This window comes from Choloepus didactylus, chromosome 6 (genome assembly GCF_015220235.1).
Source record: "Choloepus didactylus isolate mChoDid1 chromosome 6, mChoDid1.pri, whole genome shotgun sequence".
Classification (NCBI taxonomy): domain Eukaryota; kingdom Metazoa; phylum Chordata; class Mammalia; order Pilosa; family Megalonychidae; genus Choloepus; species Choloepus didactylus.
Genome location: NC_051312.1, coordinates 43,419,868 through 43,437,578, shown reverse-complemented (window position 1 = coordinate 43,437,578; position 17,711 = coordinate 43,419,868). Strand labels below are relative to the sequence as shown.

General features: G+C 39.6%; 1 protein-coding gene across 5 annotated transcripts; it reads right to left on the bottom strand.

Moving 5' to 3' along the window:
• Positions 1–1,334: 1,334 nt before the first annotated feature.
• On the bottom strand, positions 1,335–17,684 carry COMMD9 (COMM domain containing 9). 5 transcript variants are annotated; one of them, XM_037840117.1, is made up of 7 exons: positions 17,590–17,678; positions 9,027–9,152; positions 7,415–7,432; positions 7,118–7,257; positions 4,119–4,153; positions 3,163–3,266; positions 1,335–1,609 (listed from the first exon to the last, which is right to left on the bottom strand). In XM_037840117.1, the coding sequence occupies exons 1-7, from the start codon at positions 17,638–17,640 to the stop codon at positions 1,469–1,471; spliced, it is 615 nt and encodes a 204-aa protein (XP_037696045.1). In that variant the 5' UTR covers positions 17,641–17,678; the 3' UTR covers positions 1,335–1,468. The 5 variants fall into 5 exon arrangements, with proteins under 5 accessions (XP_037696045.1, XP_037696041.1, XP_037696046.1 ...); XM_037840113.1 differs by having other exon boundaries at positions 7,118–7,556; positions 17,590–17,684; XM_037840118.1 differs by lacking the exon at positions 7,415–7,432.
• Positions 17,685–17,711: the final 27 nt, after the last annotated feature.

The following is a 17,711-nucleotide window of genomic DNA, read 5'->3' as shown; positions in this document are numbered from 1 at the left end:
TTTGAGCTCAAGTCCTAAAAAGGTCATTTATCAGTTGTGAGTCCCTTAGTAGGTGACAACCTCAAAGAGCTGGTTTCATCACCAACAAAAGGAGAATAATAACATTCATTTTCACATCAACCTTGTATAGTAGATGAAACAATGAAGGCAGAGCTTTCTACTTTCATCCCCATTAAAAATCAAAGCTAACATTATCAAGTCCTTCCTATTTGCCATAACAGTGCTAAGTGCTTTTAGGTACATTACATTATTTAATCTTCACAAAAGCCCTCTAAATTTGAGGTACCGTTATTACTCCCACTTACTTAAAAAAGAGAAATCAAGGCATAGTGGCCAAGTACTTCACCACTGAGGAGTAGCAGAGCTGGCCTCTGGCCCTGGCTGCCTGACTTCAGTGTCCACTGTCTTAATCAGAAGTCTACTTCCACCACCCCCAGGCCACCTGAGAAGCTGCCAAAACAAATCTCCTAGATAGCAGCTGCAAGGTATTGTGACGGGGGGCAATGTACGTAATGAAAGGGGGGAAAGTTTTTGCAAATTGAGTCTCCAAGTTGTGTCAAGCATGTGACAGAGATTATCTCATCTGGTTAAACTGTACAGCACATACTTGCCAACCTTGCTTTCTTTCTGCTCTGTGTGACAGATGAAACATGGGAGCTGGAGAGATTCACAGGCCTGGTTTCATGTCACAACACGGGCCACAGTGTGACTGCAAATTAGGAAGTTTGGGTAATCTTTTAAAGCAAGGGGCAGCATTGGCCTAAGGCAATAACTTGGATTAAGGACAGAAGCTACAAGAAGTATGACCAGAATCATGAGGTTTTTAGAACTGTTATTTATTTCCAATTACTCCTACTTCTTCACCTTGCAGTGGCTGCATTATATCAAGGAAGGGGCCCTGGCTGCATGGAGAAGGACATCAGCACCCATTTCAGACTTCTAATGCTGAGGAGGTGGTCCAGCAGAGCTGGGGGCACTCAGAGCAGACCGCACCCAGTGGCCCCCTCTGTGGGACTGCCTGGTTTCTTACAGAGGAGAAGCAGAAACAGCTACCTCTCCCACCTGACTCCCTCCATGTGATCCAGGCCTGGAAATGAACTAATTAGAGCTAATGTTGGAAATGAGGTTATTAGACAAGCTCCACAATCTGGGCCTGAATTTCCCCAACACACATGCAGAGACAGCTGATGAAGCAAATGTTTCTTCATGCTGCCACAGCAGTAATTAAGTTGCCTGTAGGAGCCTTTCAGAGATGGAGGCATCTGCTCATCAGTTTCAGAAAGAGAAAAAAGATGAGCTAGGAGAACAGTGAGGGGCTTGTCTGCTTCCTCTCAATCCAACTGTGCCTTCTGGATGGCAGCGCCCCATCTGCCCCCACCATCCCACCTGCTGTCAGCTGCCACTTCTGCAGCAGCTCCATCGCAGATGAGCAGCTGGGTGTGGCACTGGGGCTGGCAGTTGGCCAGGGTCACTTGTTGGCTACGGCAGAAAGCTGGTCTCGGATGCGGCCCAGTCCATCTAACATAGTGTCCAGCGTTTCTTTGCTCAGCTCCATGGTGACGGCCGAGATGGAGGGTTTGTCCCCACACAAGATGGGATCTTCCTGGATCTGAAAAGAGAACATGGCCCAGAAACTCAAAGCTGCCTATCTTCCTATCACCCATGAGTGGTCCCTGCACCAGTGAGCCCTGCTTCAATTCTACTGAAATTCTAAAGAGACGCTCTCTGCCCCGAGCTACAGGGCGTCTGTAGTGGTTTGAAGCTGTATGTACCCTAGAAAAACATGTTCTTAAATCTAACCCTTTCCTGTGGGTGTAAACCCAGTGTAAGCAGGATCTTTTGATGAGGCTACTTCAGTTAAGGTATGACCCACCTAATTCAGGATGGGTCTTAATCCTATTACTAGAATCCTTTATAAATGGAATGAAATTCATACAAAAATAGAAAAGCCAGTAAAGCAAGAAGCTGAAAGCAATGAAACCCAGAAAGGAAGAAAGAGACTAGCAGACACTGCCATGTGCCTTGCCATGTGGCAGAGGAGTCAAGGATCACCAGCAGTCAGTCTTTGGGAAGAAAGCATTGCCTTGATGATGGCTTGATTTGGACATTTTCATGGCCTCAAAATTGTAAGCTAATAAATTCCCATTTCATAGTATTTGCTTGGAGCAGCCTAGAAAACTACAATAGCATCCTAGCCCTTGGGTGGTCTGGTTCCTACGGAGAGATAGTGAAGGAGATGCTTTAGGCTTGGGTCAGTTTCTGCTTGCAACAAGTGCTCGGGGTGGGTATCAGAGGAGGGCAAGCCAAAGCCTCACACATCTCTCTCACACCCTAACTTTCAGCACTTGAGTGAGAAAACATTACATGTTTTCACATCAGTTCTATGTAGTACATAAGACAATCCATTAGGATGCAGGAAAAATAAAAGAACTTCTAGTTATATTTATTTGTATCTTTAAAAAAAGAAAGAAATTATTCTTTACTAATGTTTAAAAATTTAGTTGTTAGAGGCCCCCTTATTTCCTCATTTTCTTTACAGGTGGTGTGTTTCTGGGTGTCTGCTTAAGCAAATATAACAATTACATTAGACAGTTTTAACTAAACAAACCCTAGAAAGTAGATAAGTGGCATGGAAAGATTCCTAAAAAGAACCATAAAGTAAAGATAACACCAATGGTGCAAGGACCAGTGAACAAGAAAATGAAGACTTGACACTTCTCCACTTGCTAACAGGAGCTCTTGATCAGCCTCGTTGTAAATAGTGATGGCCTAATCATATCTGACACGAAGTTGGCTAAAACAGCCTGAAATTATCATGAAGTCTTTTTGAAATCGGAAACACACCCCTAATATTAAAGTTAAATCTCTAAGTGTATACGGTATTTTTGAGTATCAGTAAATTATTTTAAAATATTATTTGTTTTGTATTTGTCTCATTCTTTAAAAACATCTCTGTACAAATTTTATGATGTCCATTATATGTTAATACAGCAGTACGTGTATCCTTTATAAGTAAATACATACATTTGGGGAGGGGGAGCTAATTTTTTAATTTAAGAAGTCACAATGGTTTGGAGACCAGTGTTTTAGGTGGCCCGCAGGGATGCTCAAAGTCCCTGGCCTGCCTCCCTTTCTTTCTAAAGAGTGTAATGGTGGACATACCTTCATCTGGAGCAGGCAGGTGGGCACCGCGATCCGACTGATGCTGTCCGAGGAGGTTTTGATATCCACTCTCCAGTCCAGGTCAACCAGACGCGGCAGAGAGACTGTGAGGATGGGGGAGGAAAGCTCAGTTCAGGGCTCATCCCACATACTTACCAAGCTTTTATTTCATATCAGGCAGCTCCAAGAGCTGTACACGTATAACTCATTTAATTCACGCAGCAAGCCTCTGAGGGAGAGAGACAGATGGTGCCCAAGTCCCCATAGCAACTCATAGGCCTTACCCACTGCTGTCTGCCACCTGCACTTAGTACTAATTTAAAGTGGGCAGCACCTCCAGGCTTCTGTCCAAACATACTACCCTCCAGGTGTCAGGAGAGAATAAGAAATAACACAAGGCAGAGAAGATGAAGTCATGGCCTATGTCCTGGGAAATGTGTAGTGTCAGCAACAGTAGTAAGAGCTCTTCTTGAAGAGACAGATTGACTTGGCTTGCATCTGGTTCTGCTACTAGTCTAACCTCTGGGCCTCAGTTTCCTCCTTACCTCACAGGGTTGTTGGGAGGACTAAATGAGTTAAAACAGGTAAAGGCTCCAGCATCGTGACTAGCTCAGAGTAAGTGTGTGATCACGTCGTAACGTGTACTTTTATTCAATCTTTCAAACTAATTTCATTAATGTTAACTTTTTCCTAATTGAACTATAATTTTAAGGACTTCACTTTCTGTTTTGGGTATTTCTGTATTTTTTAATAGCATGCCTACATTACATTAAATTAATAATCAGAAAAAAATTTTAAAGTGGAATTAACAAGAAGAAACTCCAAACATGCTGTTTGGTTTGGGGTTAGAATAGTTCACTTTGACTTTTGGTTAAAGACTCTGGCCAACAAGCAGATTTAGAGCTAGGGCAAAAAGGGAGGGGTAAGGAGGTAAAGGCAGATTTCTTGCTACTCACTCTGATTTGCTTGGGCTTCAGCTCTCCAAGTAGATCTGTTTAAGAGGGGAAGATGTGGAAAAATCAATGTAAAAAAGATGAGATTGAGCCTACTGATAACAGGAGAAGCCCTTGGACCTGGGCCCCTGCCCTTGTTGTGGTCTTCCAACCTGTATAATTATCCCGACAGGAAAGGACCATGGAAACCCCTCCTTCCAGCTAAGAAGCAGTTTTTTGTTTGTTTGTTTTACAAAGCTCAGTGATGTTAAAGCCATAAGTGCTGTTGGTTGGGAGTTTTCATAGCTTAGGAAAAAAAGAAGAAAAGGCTTAGTGCATTGTAATCTTTTGTGCTACTGCTCTCAGAGACAAAACAAAGAGAACATCCACTCATCCTCTTTTTATTGAGCACCTATTACACTAGGTATTGCACTCTATGCAAAAAATACATCCAAACAGACCTGTCTAGAGCTACAGCAATTAGTGTCATGATGAGGGATCAAGCAGAGTCAAAATAAAATGTAGTCTTGTAAAAGAAAGTTATTAATAAACAACAAAACCCTTGTGAATAAGTATTATCAGTTATTACTGTTAGAAAGGTCTGCTCAAGCCTGCTGCTAACCAATAATCAGTCCAGCTTTGTATGTGTTTAAAAAATTCTGCCCAGGCCCCCCCCCCCCATACAGATAATACACACAAAAAATAAGCATATGAAACAAATATTTGACATCACTAGCACCAAAGATAAGTAAGTTGACATAGTGTACTGCTTGCAACTTGTGAACCTGGAAAAATGTAAGGAAAAAAACTCCTCTGTTTTGGTGTAGATCTGGGGAGAGTCACGCTGGTGGAAAAATAGTTGGTGCAATTTTTCTGAGGGCCAATTTGATAATATAAAGCTAAAACTTAAATATAAACATAGCCTTCAACCTAGTAAAGAAATAATTAAGCACATAAGCAAAGTTTCAGCTAAGAATATTGTTCACTGGAGTGAAAAACTGCCAATACCCTAAATGCCCAACACTACAGAACTTCTCAATAAAATTATGCATAATTACCCACAGCAAACTTCATACTCAATTGAAAGGCTTCTCTCTAAGATCAGGAACAAGACAAGGAGGCCCACTGTCACTACGTTACTCAATACTGTACTGGAAGTTTGAGCCTGAGCAATTAGGCAACAAAAAGAAATAAAAGGCATCCAAACTGGAAAGGAAGACGTAAAACCTTCTCTATTCACAGAAGACATGATCCAATATATAGAAAATCGCAAAGAATCTACAAGAAAGCTCTATGAACTAATAAACAACTTCAGCAGAGTTGCAGAGTATAAAATTAACACACGAGTCAGTTGTGTTTCTATATGCCGGTAATGAACAATCTGAAAGGAAGTTACAAAAACAATTCCATTTATAATAGCTGCTAAAGAATAAAATACCTAGGGAGAAATTAAACCTAGGAGGTGAAAAATGTGTATACTGAAAACAAAAAAACACTGCTGAAAGAGACTGAAGGAAACCTAAATAAATGGAAATACATTATATATTCATGAATTAGAAGACTTAATATTGTTAAGATGTCAGTACTACCTAAAGCAATCTACAAATTCAATGCAAACCCTATCAAAATTCCAGCAGTTTTTTTTGAAGAAATGGAAAAGCTGATCCTCAAATTCACATGGAATTGCAAGGGGCCCTAAATAACCAAAACAATCTTGAAAAAGAAGCAAGTTGGAGGACTCACACTTCCTGACACTTATTTCAAACCTACAGTAATTAAAACAGTGTGGTACTGGCATCATCAACAGTGGCATCTTATTAGCTATTAGAGAAATGCAATCAAAACTACAATGAGATACCACTTCCCACTCGGTAGGATGATGATTACTTAAAAAATGAAAAATAGCAGGTGTTGGGGACAATGCAGAGAAATCGGGACCCCCTTACACTGTTGGTGAGAATATAAAATGGTACAGCTGCTGTGGAAAACAGTTTGGAGGTTCTCAAAAGTTAAAATAGAATTACCATATGACAATATGGCAATTCTATTTCTAGGTATATATCCAAAAGAATTGAAAACAGGGACTCAAACAAATATTTGTACATCAACGTTCAAAGCAGCATTATTCACAATTGCCAAAAGGTGGAAGCAATCCAAGTGCCAAAAGGTGGAAGCAATCCAAGCACATGAATGGATAAACAAAATGTGGTATATACATACAATGGAATATTATTTGTGAATCTGGAAAAATGTAACTGAGTATTATTCAGTTATAAAAGGAAATGAGGTGCTGATACACACTACAACAAGGATAAACTTTGAAGACCATCATGCTGAGTGAAACAAGTCCGTCACAAAAGAACAAATATGATATGATCTCACTAATATGATATAAGCAGAAGAAGCAAATTCATAGAGACAAAAAGCAGAATAGCGGTTACTAAGGGGCTAGAGGAAGAGGGAATTGGGGAGCTATTGTTTAATGGGTACAAGTTTCTGTTTGGGATGACGAAAATGTTCTGGAATAGAGATTGGGAAAATTACATGGCATGTCAACGTACTTAATGTCACAGAATTGTACATTTAAAAATGGGTAAAATGATTTTTGTGCTATGTATATTTTACCACAATAAAAAAGTAACTACAAAAAACTATAATTTCTTCATGAAATGGAATATATTTAGCTCTTAAAATTGAAGGTAGATATTTATTGACCTGAAATGTCATTTAATATTAATACTGTTAATTGATAATAACCAAGTTATAAAATGGTATGATAACATTTTGTTAAAAACAAAAATGAAACACCAACTTCTCTCTGGGTTTTGGCAGAAAAAACACATAAGCCCCAAAAGCTTTCCACCAAGGAATTAATACTGTTAGCCTCTGGGTGGCAATTTTATGGGTGTCTGATACTTTTCTTTTTGCTTAGCTGTATTATCTAACTTTTCAACAGTGAATACATTACTTCTGGAATATGACTAAAAATAAAAAAAAAAAGTTAAAAAGATATGAGCACTTACATATGTTCTAGGATGATTTTGGTCAGCAGGTTTTTGAGGTTTTGGTGGAAATTTTCAGGAAACAGAGCCAGAATCGCCTCAGCAGAGGACAGGTCACGGAACGTCGCCAGCCTGGTGAGGCGGTGCAGAGCCTGGAGCAGCTGCAGGATAGACAGGGCAGCCCTGGGCGGCGAGGCGAGGCGGGCAGGGGGCAGCCTCCAACCCTGCCGCTGGCAAGAGGGCCTGCCACACACTGCCACATATTCCAACGGAGTCGCGGGAGCAGATGCTGCCCGTGTCCCGCATCCCTCTGCCCACCTTGGAGCACGCTGGTTGCTAGAGAAGACAGATGCAGTTGCCTGACACGGAAGGCTGTCAGCTTGCCAGAAATTCTCTGCTTGTGGGTAAAGGATTAGAATCTGACCTTCAACTAATTCTCCAGCGCTGTTCCCCTGGTAATCTGATAGAAGTGGAATGTTAGCTATGTTACTTGACAGCCTTGCATTGGTCAAATGCCTCTAGACCGGGAGGGCTGCATAAACACCTGGTGGGACCCCACAGTGTTTTGAATCCAGGAGGGAAGGAGTCTCATTTCCTTGCCCCGAAGCTGTCACTTGCAAGGGCAGAGAACAGCTCCTGGTTGGCTGTGTGGACTGCTGCTACGAGGACTTCTCCCGTGGAAGAGGAGAGCCTGACGCTGCCCTGCTAGAATGTGTTCCTACCCCATAAGCTTCTCAGTGAATCTGTAGCCAGGAGTGGCCTATGGTAGTCTGGCAAATATTAATACTTACTTGAAACTGAAGAAGACTCCCTGGAGATAACTGCTTCTCTGCTTTAGGGCTTTCTCTAATACCATGGCAAGTGGCTTGACTCCAGATAGGCACCATCCAGAGGTGAGTGGGCATTATCCCTCAACCAGTGAGGGAGGAGCTAGTGGATAAATGTCCCAGCCTCCCTGTCATCCAGTGGGGCAATTCTGAGGTGTGCTCCGCATGGCTCCTTACATGATAGCAAAGGGGACTGAGCCCTAGTTGCCTCCCATGGTAACTGCTCAGAAACAGACCCTTTGATTGGCTTGTCTCCCTTCCTGTTCAATGTTTCCCTCTCCCTCCTTTGTGCATTCTAGAATCACCTCCCTAATAACTACCTGCACCCAAGTCCTTGCCTTGGAGTCTACTTTTGGAGGAACCCAAACCAAGCCTCCAGCTAGCTCACTTCCATAATCCTGCTTCTGCCTTTTACTATTCTATAGCTGATGTCAACGAACAAAGCTCCAACCAGATTTTAAAAAATTAACACAGGCCCATTTAGATGTTTTAGAAACATATGTGCCTTGGAAAGATAAGGCTGTCAGTGCTACCTAACCTAATTTGGATCACCTCACTCTTCCTCTTGGCCACCACTGAGAGCCCAGCTGAGCAGATGGGAATTTGATGTGGGACAAAGGGATGAGGAGGGAGTGACCCTGGTACACAAAGCACCCCTGAGGAGATGTGGACGGAACGCAGCAGTGCTGTGCACCTTAATCTTTCTTGGGTCTCCTTGTAGAGCTGCCCAGAGATCCCTGAAAAATCTGCCCTCAGCTATTCAGCTGAGAATTTATCAGCACCAGCAAGCTACAAGTTAGGAAAGAAAATCACAGTAAGATTGCCTTTTGGCAACACTATCTAGATAACAAGCATGAAAAGGAAATGGTCAGGAGCTCTGATTCTGGGCATAAGTACTCCCATCCATGCCTCATTTATCATAAGGAAGGGTTCAAAAACAACAGCATTTAAATTCACAAGGATTTTTAAAACTTTCTATCTTAGGTCTGCGAAACATCAACAGACATTTCAGTGGGAAATTTCCTTGGATTTGGCAATGACTGGGCAAACAAGAGAAAGACTAATAAGTTAAAAGGCCAAAGGTCATTTCTGATCATACTTACTTGCTCTGCCTCCTCCTGGGTCACAGACAAGCTGGAACATGTAATATCCAAGAGTTTTTTTGAACCAAGGGCTGAACTGGAAAAGCTCTCTTGACACAGCTGTCTGACAACATCTTTTGAGGAGGCCTATGAATTAATCCACAAAGGGGGAAAAACCACACTCAAACTCTGAAAACATGTTTTAGAACATAATATTGTCTCAGTCAGAGTGTCACACCTTTGAGATTCAAGATTTAGAAGCATTTAAGACACTTTCACTTCCGGGAATATAGAGAAGTCATACTCTTAACTATCCCTTCCACAAAGTACAACTAAAAACCTGGGACACTACATATAAAACAAACATAAAAAGACTATGAAAAGTAGAGAGAGAAAGGCTGGCTCAGGACCCAAGGAATAACATGGTGGTGAGTTCCCTAGGTTCTTTTTTGCCTCATCTATCCCAGACATGGAGCTGAAGAAGCAGACAATCTGGAAATGCCAATGGGCATGGAAAAACAGTCCCAATAAAAACCTGCTCTCTCCAGTCAAGTGACCAGGAAACGGGGCAGCTTAGCACAACAGAAAACTTTTAGATAATAACCGCCCTACTCCAGCCAAAGGCCACAGAAGAAAAGGGGTCCGACCCACTCATGCCAGCAAAGACTGAATGGGGATCCTAGACTTCTACCCTCCCAAGGCTGTAATGAAGCGCCACAACATCCTTGCTGGGTACAGTCAGAGAACCCAAGCAGGGAGCCACAACTTTCACCTTCACTGGACAATAATGAGCCCCAACCTTTCCTCATCTCCCCCTACTGTGCCAGTGGAAACTATGTGGGGAGTCTGGACTTCAACCCTCCCCTGTCAGTAAGGAGGTGCTTCTCTCTCTCCCCACTGGGGCTGGAGCAAATAGAGACCATATGGGGAGCCATAACTCCCACCACCACCCAGCAACAATGAGGAGCCCCTCCCCACCTTGGTGTCACCAGAAGACTTCTACCTCTACCTGGCAGTAATGAGACAGTACCTCATTCTCTCACTGAACAGTATCAGAGAAAGTCAGCTAAGGTAGAAGGTTTAAATAAGATCCAGGGTCTCAGAATATAATATGAAATTACCCAGGTTTTAATTGAAAATCATTCATCACACCAAGGACCAGGAAGATCTGAAATGGAATGAAAAAAAAACTATAAATAGATGCCAACACAGATGACAGAAATGTTAAAATTATCTGACAAGGATTTTAAAGCTGCCATGATAAAATGCTTCAGTGAGCTTGAAACAAATGAAAAAATATAAAGCCTCAGCAAAGAAACAGAAAGCCTCAACAAAGAAACAGAAGATATAAAGAAGAACCAAATGGAAATTTTCAAACTGAAAAATATAACTGAAATAAAAAGTTCAATGGATGGGCTCAATGACAGAATAGAGGCGACTGAGGGAACAGGCAGTGAGTTGTAAGAGAGAACAATAGAAATCACCCAATCTGAACAAGAGAGAAAATAGACTGATAAAACGTGAACAGAGCTTCACAAACCTGTGGAACTATAAGAAAAGATCTAACAATAGGAGAAGAAGAGAAAGAGGAAGGAACTGAAAAAGTACTTGAACGAATAACGGCTGAAAACTTCCCAAATTTTGCAAACAACACAAACTTACAAATTCCAGAAGCTGAACAAACTCTAAATAGGATAAACTCAAAGAAATCCATGCCAACACACAACATAAATTAAATTTATGGAAACTAAAAACAAGGGCAAAAAATCTTAAACGCAGCAAAAGAAATAATACCTTACCAATGGAGGCAAAACTATTAGAACGACCAAGTATGGCAGCAAGAAGGAAGTGGGTAGATCCAGTGACTACATCCTCAGGAATGAAGGGGAAAAACAAGACATTCTCAGATAAAGGAAAACTAAGAAAATTTGTCACCAGCAGACCTACCATAGAGAATGAATAACAGAGGTTCTCTGAACAGAAAACAAATGATAAAAAAAGAATCTTGGATGCAGTGCCCCCTTGAGGAGCCTGTGGAGAATGCAGGGGTATTCGCCTACCCCACCTCCATGGTTGCTAACATGACCACAGACATAGGGGACTGGTGGTTTGATGGGTTGAGCCCTCTACCATAAGTTTTACCCTTGGGAAGACGGTTGCTGCAAAGGAGAGGCTAGGCCTCCCTGTATTTGTGCCTAAGAGTCTCCTCCTGAATGCCTCTTTGTTGCTCAGATGTGGCCCTCTCTCTCTGGCTAAGCCAACTTGAAAGGTGAAATCACTGCCCTCCCCCCTACGTGGGATCAGACACCCAGGGAAGTGAATCTCCCTGGCAACGTGGAATATGACTCCCGGGGAGGAATGTAGACCCGGCATCGTGGGACGGAGAACATCTTCTTGACCAAAAGGGGGATGTGAAAGGAAATGAAATAAGCTTCAGTGGCAGAGAGATTCCAAAACGAGCCAAGAGATCACTCTGGTGGGCACTCTTACGCACACTTTAGACAACCTTTTTTAGGTTCTAAAGAATTGGGGTAGCTGGTGGTGGATACCTGAAACTATTAAACTACAACCCAGAACCCATGAATCTCGAAGACAGTTGTATAAAAATGTAGCTTATGAGGGGTGACAATGGGATTGGGAATGCCATAAGGACCAAACTCCACTTTGTCTAGTTTATGGATGGATGTGTAGAAAAGTAGGGGAAGGAAACAAACAGACAAAGGTACCCAGTGTTCTTTTTTACTTCAATTGCTCTTTTTCACTCTAATTATTATTCTTGTTATTTTTGTGTGTGTGCTAATGAAGGTGTCAGGGATTGATTTAGGTGATGAATGTACAACTATGTAATGGTACTGTAAACAATCGAAAGTACAATTTGTTTTGTATGACTGCGTGGTATGTGAATATATCTCAATAAAATGATGATTAAAAAAAAATAAACAAGCAAAAAAAAAAAAGAATCTTGGAACACTGGGAAGGAAGAAAAAACATGATAAGCAAAAATATGGGTAAATACAACAGGCTCTCCTTCTCCTCTTGAGTTTTCTAATTTACGTTTGAAGCAAAAATTATAACACTATTTGATGTGGTTGTAAAGGAAATATTTTAGACAATTACAATATAAACAGGGGAGATTAAGGGTAAGTAAGATTACTATACTTCAACTGAACTGATAAGATGATGACACCAGTAGACTGTGATGAGTATATGCAATGATATATAATGTAATATTTAAAGAAACTATTAAACTATTATACAAAGAAATATGTTCAAACACACAATAAATACGTCAAAATGGAATTCTAAAGAAAGTTCAAGTAACCCTCAGGGAGGCAGGACAAAGACAATAAATAAATTAAAAAAAAATAAAGGCATACTTAAGTCATAACACACTGATAATTACATTGAAAGTATATGGTCTAAATCCACCAACTGAAAGGCAGATGTTGGCAGAGTGGATCAAAAACACCTTCCAACTATAAACTGTCTTCAAGAAACTCACTTCAAATATAACAATACAGGGAAGCTGAAAGTCAAAGGATAGAAAATACATATCATGCTAACATTAACCAAAATGAAAAGCAGAAATTACTATATTAATATCAGATAAAGTCAACATCAAGGAAAGAAAATTACCAGAGACAGAGGACATTATATAATGAACAAAATGGTTAATCCACCATGAAGACATCCTAAATGTACATTCATCAAAAAAACAGAGCTGCAAAATATGTGAAGCAAAGACTGATAGAACTAAAAGGAAAAATAGACAAACCTGCAATTACAGTTGAGACATGAGACTTCTCTCTCAAGTCTTCTCTGTCAACAATTGATTTAGAACAACTGAACAGAAAATTAGCAAGGGTATAGAAGACTTCAATACCACTATCAACCAACAGATTCTCATCAAAAACACTCCTTCAACATAAGAATATGTATTTTTTCAAGTGCCTACTGAACACATGCCAAGACAGACCATATCCTGGACCATTAAAAAAAAAAAAAAAACTCAACAAATTTAAAAGAACTGAAATCACAGAGAATATGTTTTCTGACCACAATGGAATCAAATCATAAATCAACAGAAAGATAACAGGAAAATCTCCAAACACCTGAAAACTACATAACACACTTCTAAATAATCCATGGATCAAACAGAAAAATCTCAGGAACAATAAAAAGCTCACTGAACTGAATGAACATGCAAAAACAACATACTAAAATTTGTGGGACACAGCTAAAGCAGTACTGAGACGAAAACTTATAACACTAAATGCCTATGTTAGAAAAGATGAAAAGTCTCAAATCAATAATCTAAGCTCTCACTTCAAGAATCTAGAAAAAGCAGAATAAACCTAAAATAAGAAGAAAGGAAATAGCAAAGATAAAAGCAGAAACCAATTAAACTGAAAATAGAAAAATAGAAAACACAAGAAACAGCTGTTTATTTGAAAATACCTATAAAATTGACACACCTTTAGCAAGACTGACAAAGAAAAAAAATCGAGAAGATCCAAACAACCAACATTATTAATGAAATAGAGGTTATCACTAAAGGCGCTATAGACGTCAAAGAATAGAAAGTAAATACTACAAATACCCTTTTACACATAAACTGGACAGTTAGTTGAAATGGACTAATTCCTCAAAAAACAAATACTAAAATTCTTCTAAAGTGAAAAATAATTTGAATAGCCCTAAAATTAAGGAAATTGAATTCATAATTTAAAAACTCCAAAAAAAGAAATCTCCAAGCCCAGATGGTTTCACTGGAGTATTCTACCAAATGTTTAAAGAAGAATTAACACCAATTCTACAGTGTCTTCCCCAAAATTGAACAGGATGAAAAAGTTCTCCTTTCATTTTATTAAGCCAGTATTACTCTGATAGCAAAACCACACAAAGATGTGCAAAAAAGAAAACTACTGACCAATATCCCCCCTGAAACTAGAAGCAAAAATCCTTAACAAAATATTAGTAAATACAACTCAGCAATATATAAAAAGAATTCTATACCATGACCAAGTGGGATGCAAGGTTGGTTCAGTACATAAAATCGATTGATGTAATCTACTATATTACTAGGCTAAAACAGAAAAAAACTGATCATATCAACTGATGCAGAAAAAAATGACAACATCTAACATCCAATTATGTTAAAACCTCTCAGAAAAGCAGAAATGGAGAGGGACTGCCTCAACCTGAAAAAAGCTTCTACAAAAAAATCCACAGCTAACATTATTCTTAATGGTAAAAGACGGACTACTTTCCCGCTAAGTTGGGGAACAAGGGAAGGATGTCCACTCTCACTACTCTGTTTGAACACGGTACTATAAGTTCTATCCAGTGAAATAAGGCAAGAAAAGGAAATAAAAGGTTACAGATCAGAAAAGAAGAAAGAACTGTCCCAATTTGCAGATGATATAATTGTCTATGTGGACAATCCCAAGGAAACTACAAAAACAAAAACTCTCTTAGAATAGTGAGCGCAGCACGGTGACAGGATGTGAGGTAAACATACAAGAAACAACTGCATTTCTGTATACTAGTAATGAATACATGGACAATGAAATTAAAAAAAAAGAAATACCATTTGAAATTGCTCAAAAAAATACTTAAATGTAAATTGAACAAAACATGTATAGGACTTCTATGCTGAAAACTATACAAAGCTGATGAAAGAAATCAAAGATATCATAAATAAGAGACATAACATGTTCATGGATCTGCAGACTCAATACAGAAATATGTTAATCCTCTCCCAGTTTATATACAGGTTTAACACAATTTGTATCAAGATCCCAACAAGATTTTTGTAGATACAGACTACATTATTCTAAAGTTTTTGAAAGGTAGAGGAACTAGAATAGCTAAAATAATTTTGATAAGGAAGAATACAGTGGGAGGAATCAGATACATGATTTCAAGATGCCTTATGTAGCTACAGTAATCAAGTCTGTTGGTACTAGCAGAGGCATGGACACATACATCAAAGCAATTCAATGGAGGAAAGACAGCCTTTTCAACAGTTAAACACCCATAGGCAAAAAAAAAAAAAAAATGAATTTCAACCTAAATCTCACGTCTTACTCAAAAATGAACTAAAAATGGATCATGGACTTCAATATAAAATACAAAATTAAAAAAAAAACTTTCAGAAAAAATAATCTTTCACATCGAGGGCTAGACAAAGAAGTCTTAGAGTTGATATTCAAAGAGTGATCCATAAAAGGAAAATTTAATAAATTGGACTTCATCAAAATTTAAAACTTTTGTTATGTAAAAGACCCTATGAAGAGAATGAAAAGACAAGTTACAGCCCGGGAGAACATATTTGGAAACCACATATCCAACAAAGGATCAGTATCTAGAATATATAAAGAATTCTCAAAACTTAACAGTAAAAAAGCAAATAAACCAATGAGAATATGGTAAAAGATATGAAGAGACAATTCACTGAATAGGATATAGACGACAAGCACATGCAAAGATGTTCAACATTATTAGCCGTTAGGGAAATGCAAGTTAAAACCACAAGATACCACAACATACCAATCAGAACGGCTAAAAAAGAAAAAATACACCACTGAATGGTGGCAGGGATGCGAAGAAACCATGGATCACTCATACATTGCTGTTGGGAATGTAAAATGATACAGCCACTTTAGAAAACAGTTTGGAAGTTTCTTTAAAAAAACAGAACAAGCAACAACTATACAAAGCAGCAACTGCACACTTGAGCATTTATTCCAGAGAAATAAAGACTTATGTTCACACAAAAACCTGTACACAAATGTTTACAGCAGCTTTATTTGTAAGACACAACCTGGATGAATTTCCAAAGAATTATACTAAGTGAAAAAAGCCAATCTCAAATGGTTCTATACTGTATGACTCCATTTATGCAACATTCTTGAAATGACAAAATTACAGAAATGGAGAACAGATTAGTGGCTGTCTGGAGTTAAGGGGGAGTAGGTAAGGGAGGAAAAGGATGTGACTACAAAAGGGTATCATGAAGACCCCTTGTGGTGATTGAGATGTTCTATGTCTTGACTGTATCACTGTCAATATTCTGGTTGGGATACTGTATTATAATCTTGCTAGATGTTATAATTTAGGGAAACTGGGTAAAAGATAAATGGAATAACTTATTTCTTACAATGGCATGTGAATACATAATTGTCTCAAAATTTAAAGTTTAATAATAAAAAAGGAAGTGGGTAGGACAACAGCAATGAAAACGAAGAAACTACTATATAATATTGAACAAGAGAAACTAGACACAAAAAAAGTATGAAGTTTAAAAATGAGCAATATTAAATTGACGGTATTAGAAGTGAAGATAGTGGTTATTATTGGGGAAGTGAGTAGGGGAAATGATGAAGGGGCAACAAGAGGGCTTCTAGGATACTGGTAATGTTTTATTTATTTATTTATTTTTATCTCCATGATAGTAACATGGGTGTGTTTCCTTTGTGATATATCATTGACCTGTCCACTTATGATCTGTGCCTTTTTTCTGTACATTTATTAAATATTAATAAACGTTTATTAAAGAGAAAAAAGTCCACAAGATGAATGGTCCTAGGGGGGCCGGGGGTGGGGGGTGGGAAGCAGCCACAGGAAAGTGAAAAGGCACTAAGCTGGAAAGGGGAGCTCTAGGTTTCCATTCCCAGGTCTGATTGTTCCATCTATTCATTCATTCAACAGCTATTTATTAAGCACAAGCTAAGTGTACAGAGTAGTTTTACTTGTTAGGGATACACTTGTGAACACACAGAATGGATGCCTATAGGGGTGGAGAATGGGAGTGAATAATGTGGAATTCTTGACAAAATAAACCTGTATAAGACCACTGCATGAAGCAATGATGATGCCGTGCCACGAACTGCTGAGTATAACTAACTCAATCCTCTTCACCTCGACTTAAATAAAAGATTTAGAAAAGGTCTCTTGTGAATTTCACATTCTTGTGAAAACGAACAGATAGGCAAATAGACGCATAAGGTCAGACAGTGACAAGCTCTGCCAAGGAAAATAAAGCCGCTCCTTCTTCTCGAGGTGAAGTCAGAAGCTAAGCAAATGATTACAATCCATTTCATTTGATACTTACAAAATCTTATGAAGTACGTGCCTTTCAACTTCATAATCTTTCAAACAATTATCAGGGAGTGTTTTGGCCCATAAACAAGTCAAAGCGAGTACAGAAAACCCGGACGACAGCAGGTAAGAGCGCCGCGGGCTGAAATCCGGAACTGGCACTGCGGATCTAGCAATTACCGCCGCAAGGAACCAATCCCGAAAGCCAGCCTCAGAAAGATAATAGTAGGGGGAATTGTACAGAGGCTTCACGTTCGTTATCTCATCTGTTTCCATCCTGACAACCATCCTGTCAGAGTCGTATTATTTTTTTTTCTGCTCAAACACCTCAGAAAGGCGCAACGACTTGCCCACGGTCATACAGACAGGCAGTGGCAGAGCTGTGGCTCCAAACGAGGGTCCCTACGTTCCCGATTCCCGCTCCATACAAAGTTCCGGAGACAAAGGCCTGCCCCACTCAGTCCCCACCTCTCCAACTTACCTTCAGCAGGCTCTGGAGCGCCACGAACTGCTCCGCTGTCACCGCGGCCATCTTCCCCCAGTCACGTGACCGCTGCACACGGAGAGGCGCGATCACGTGGTTCCGGCGGCCTTCAAGGGCCA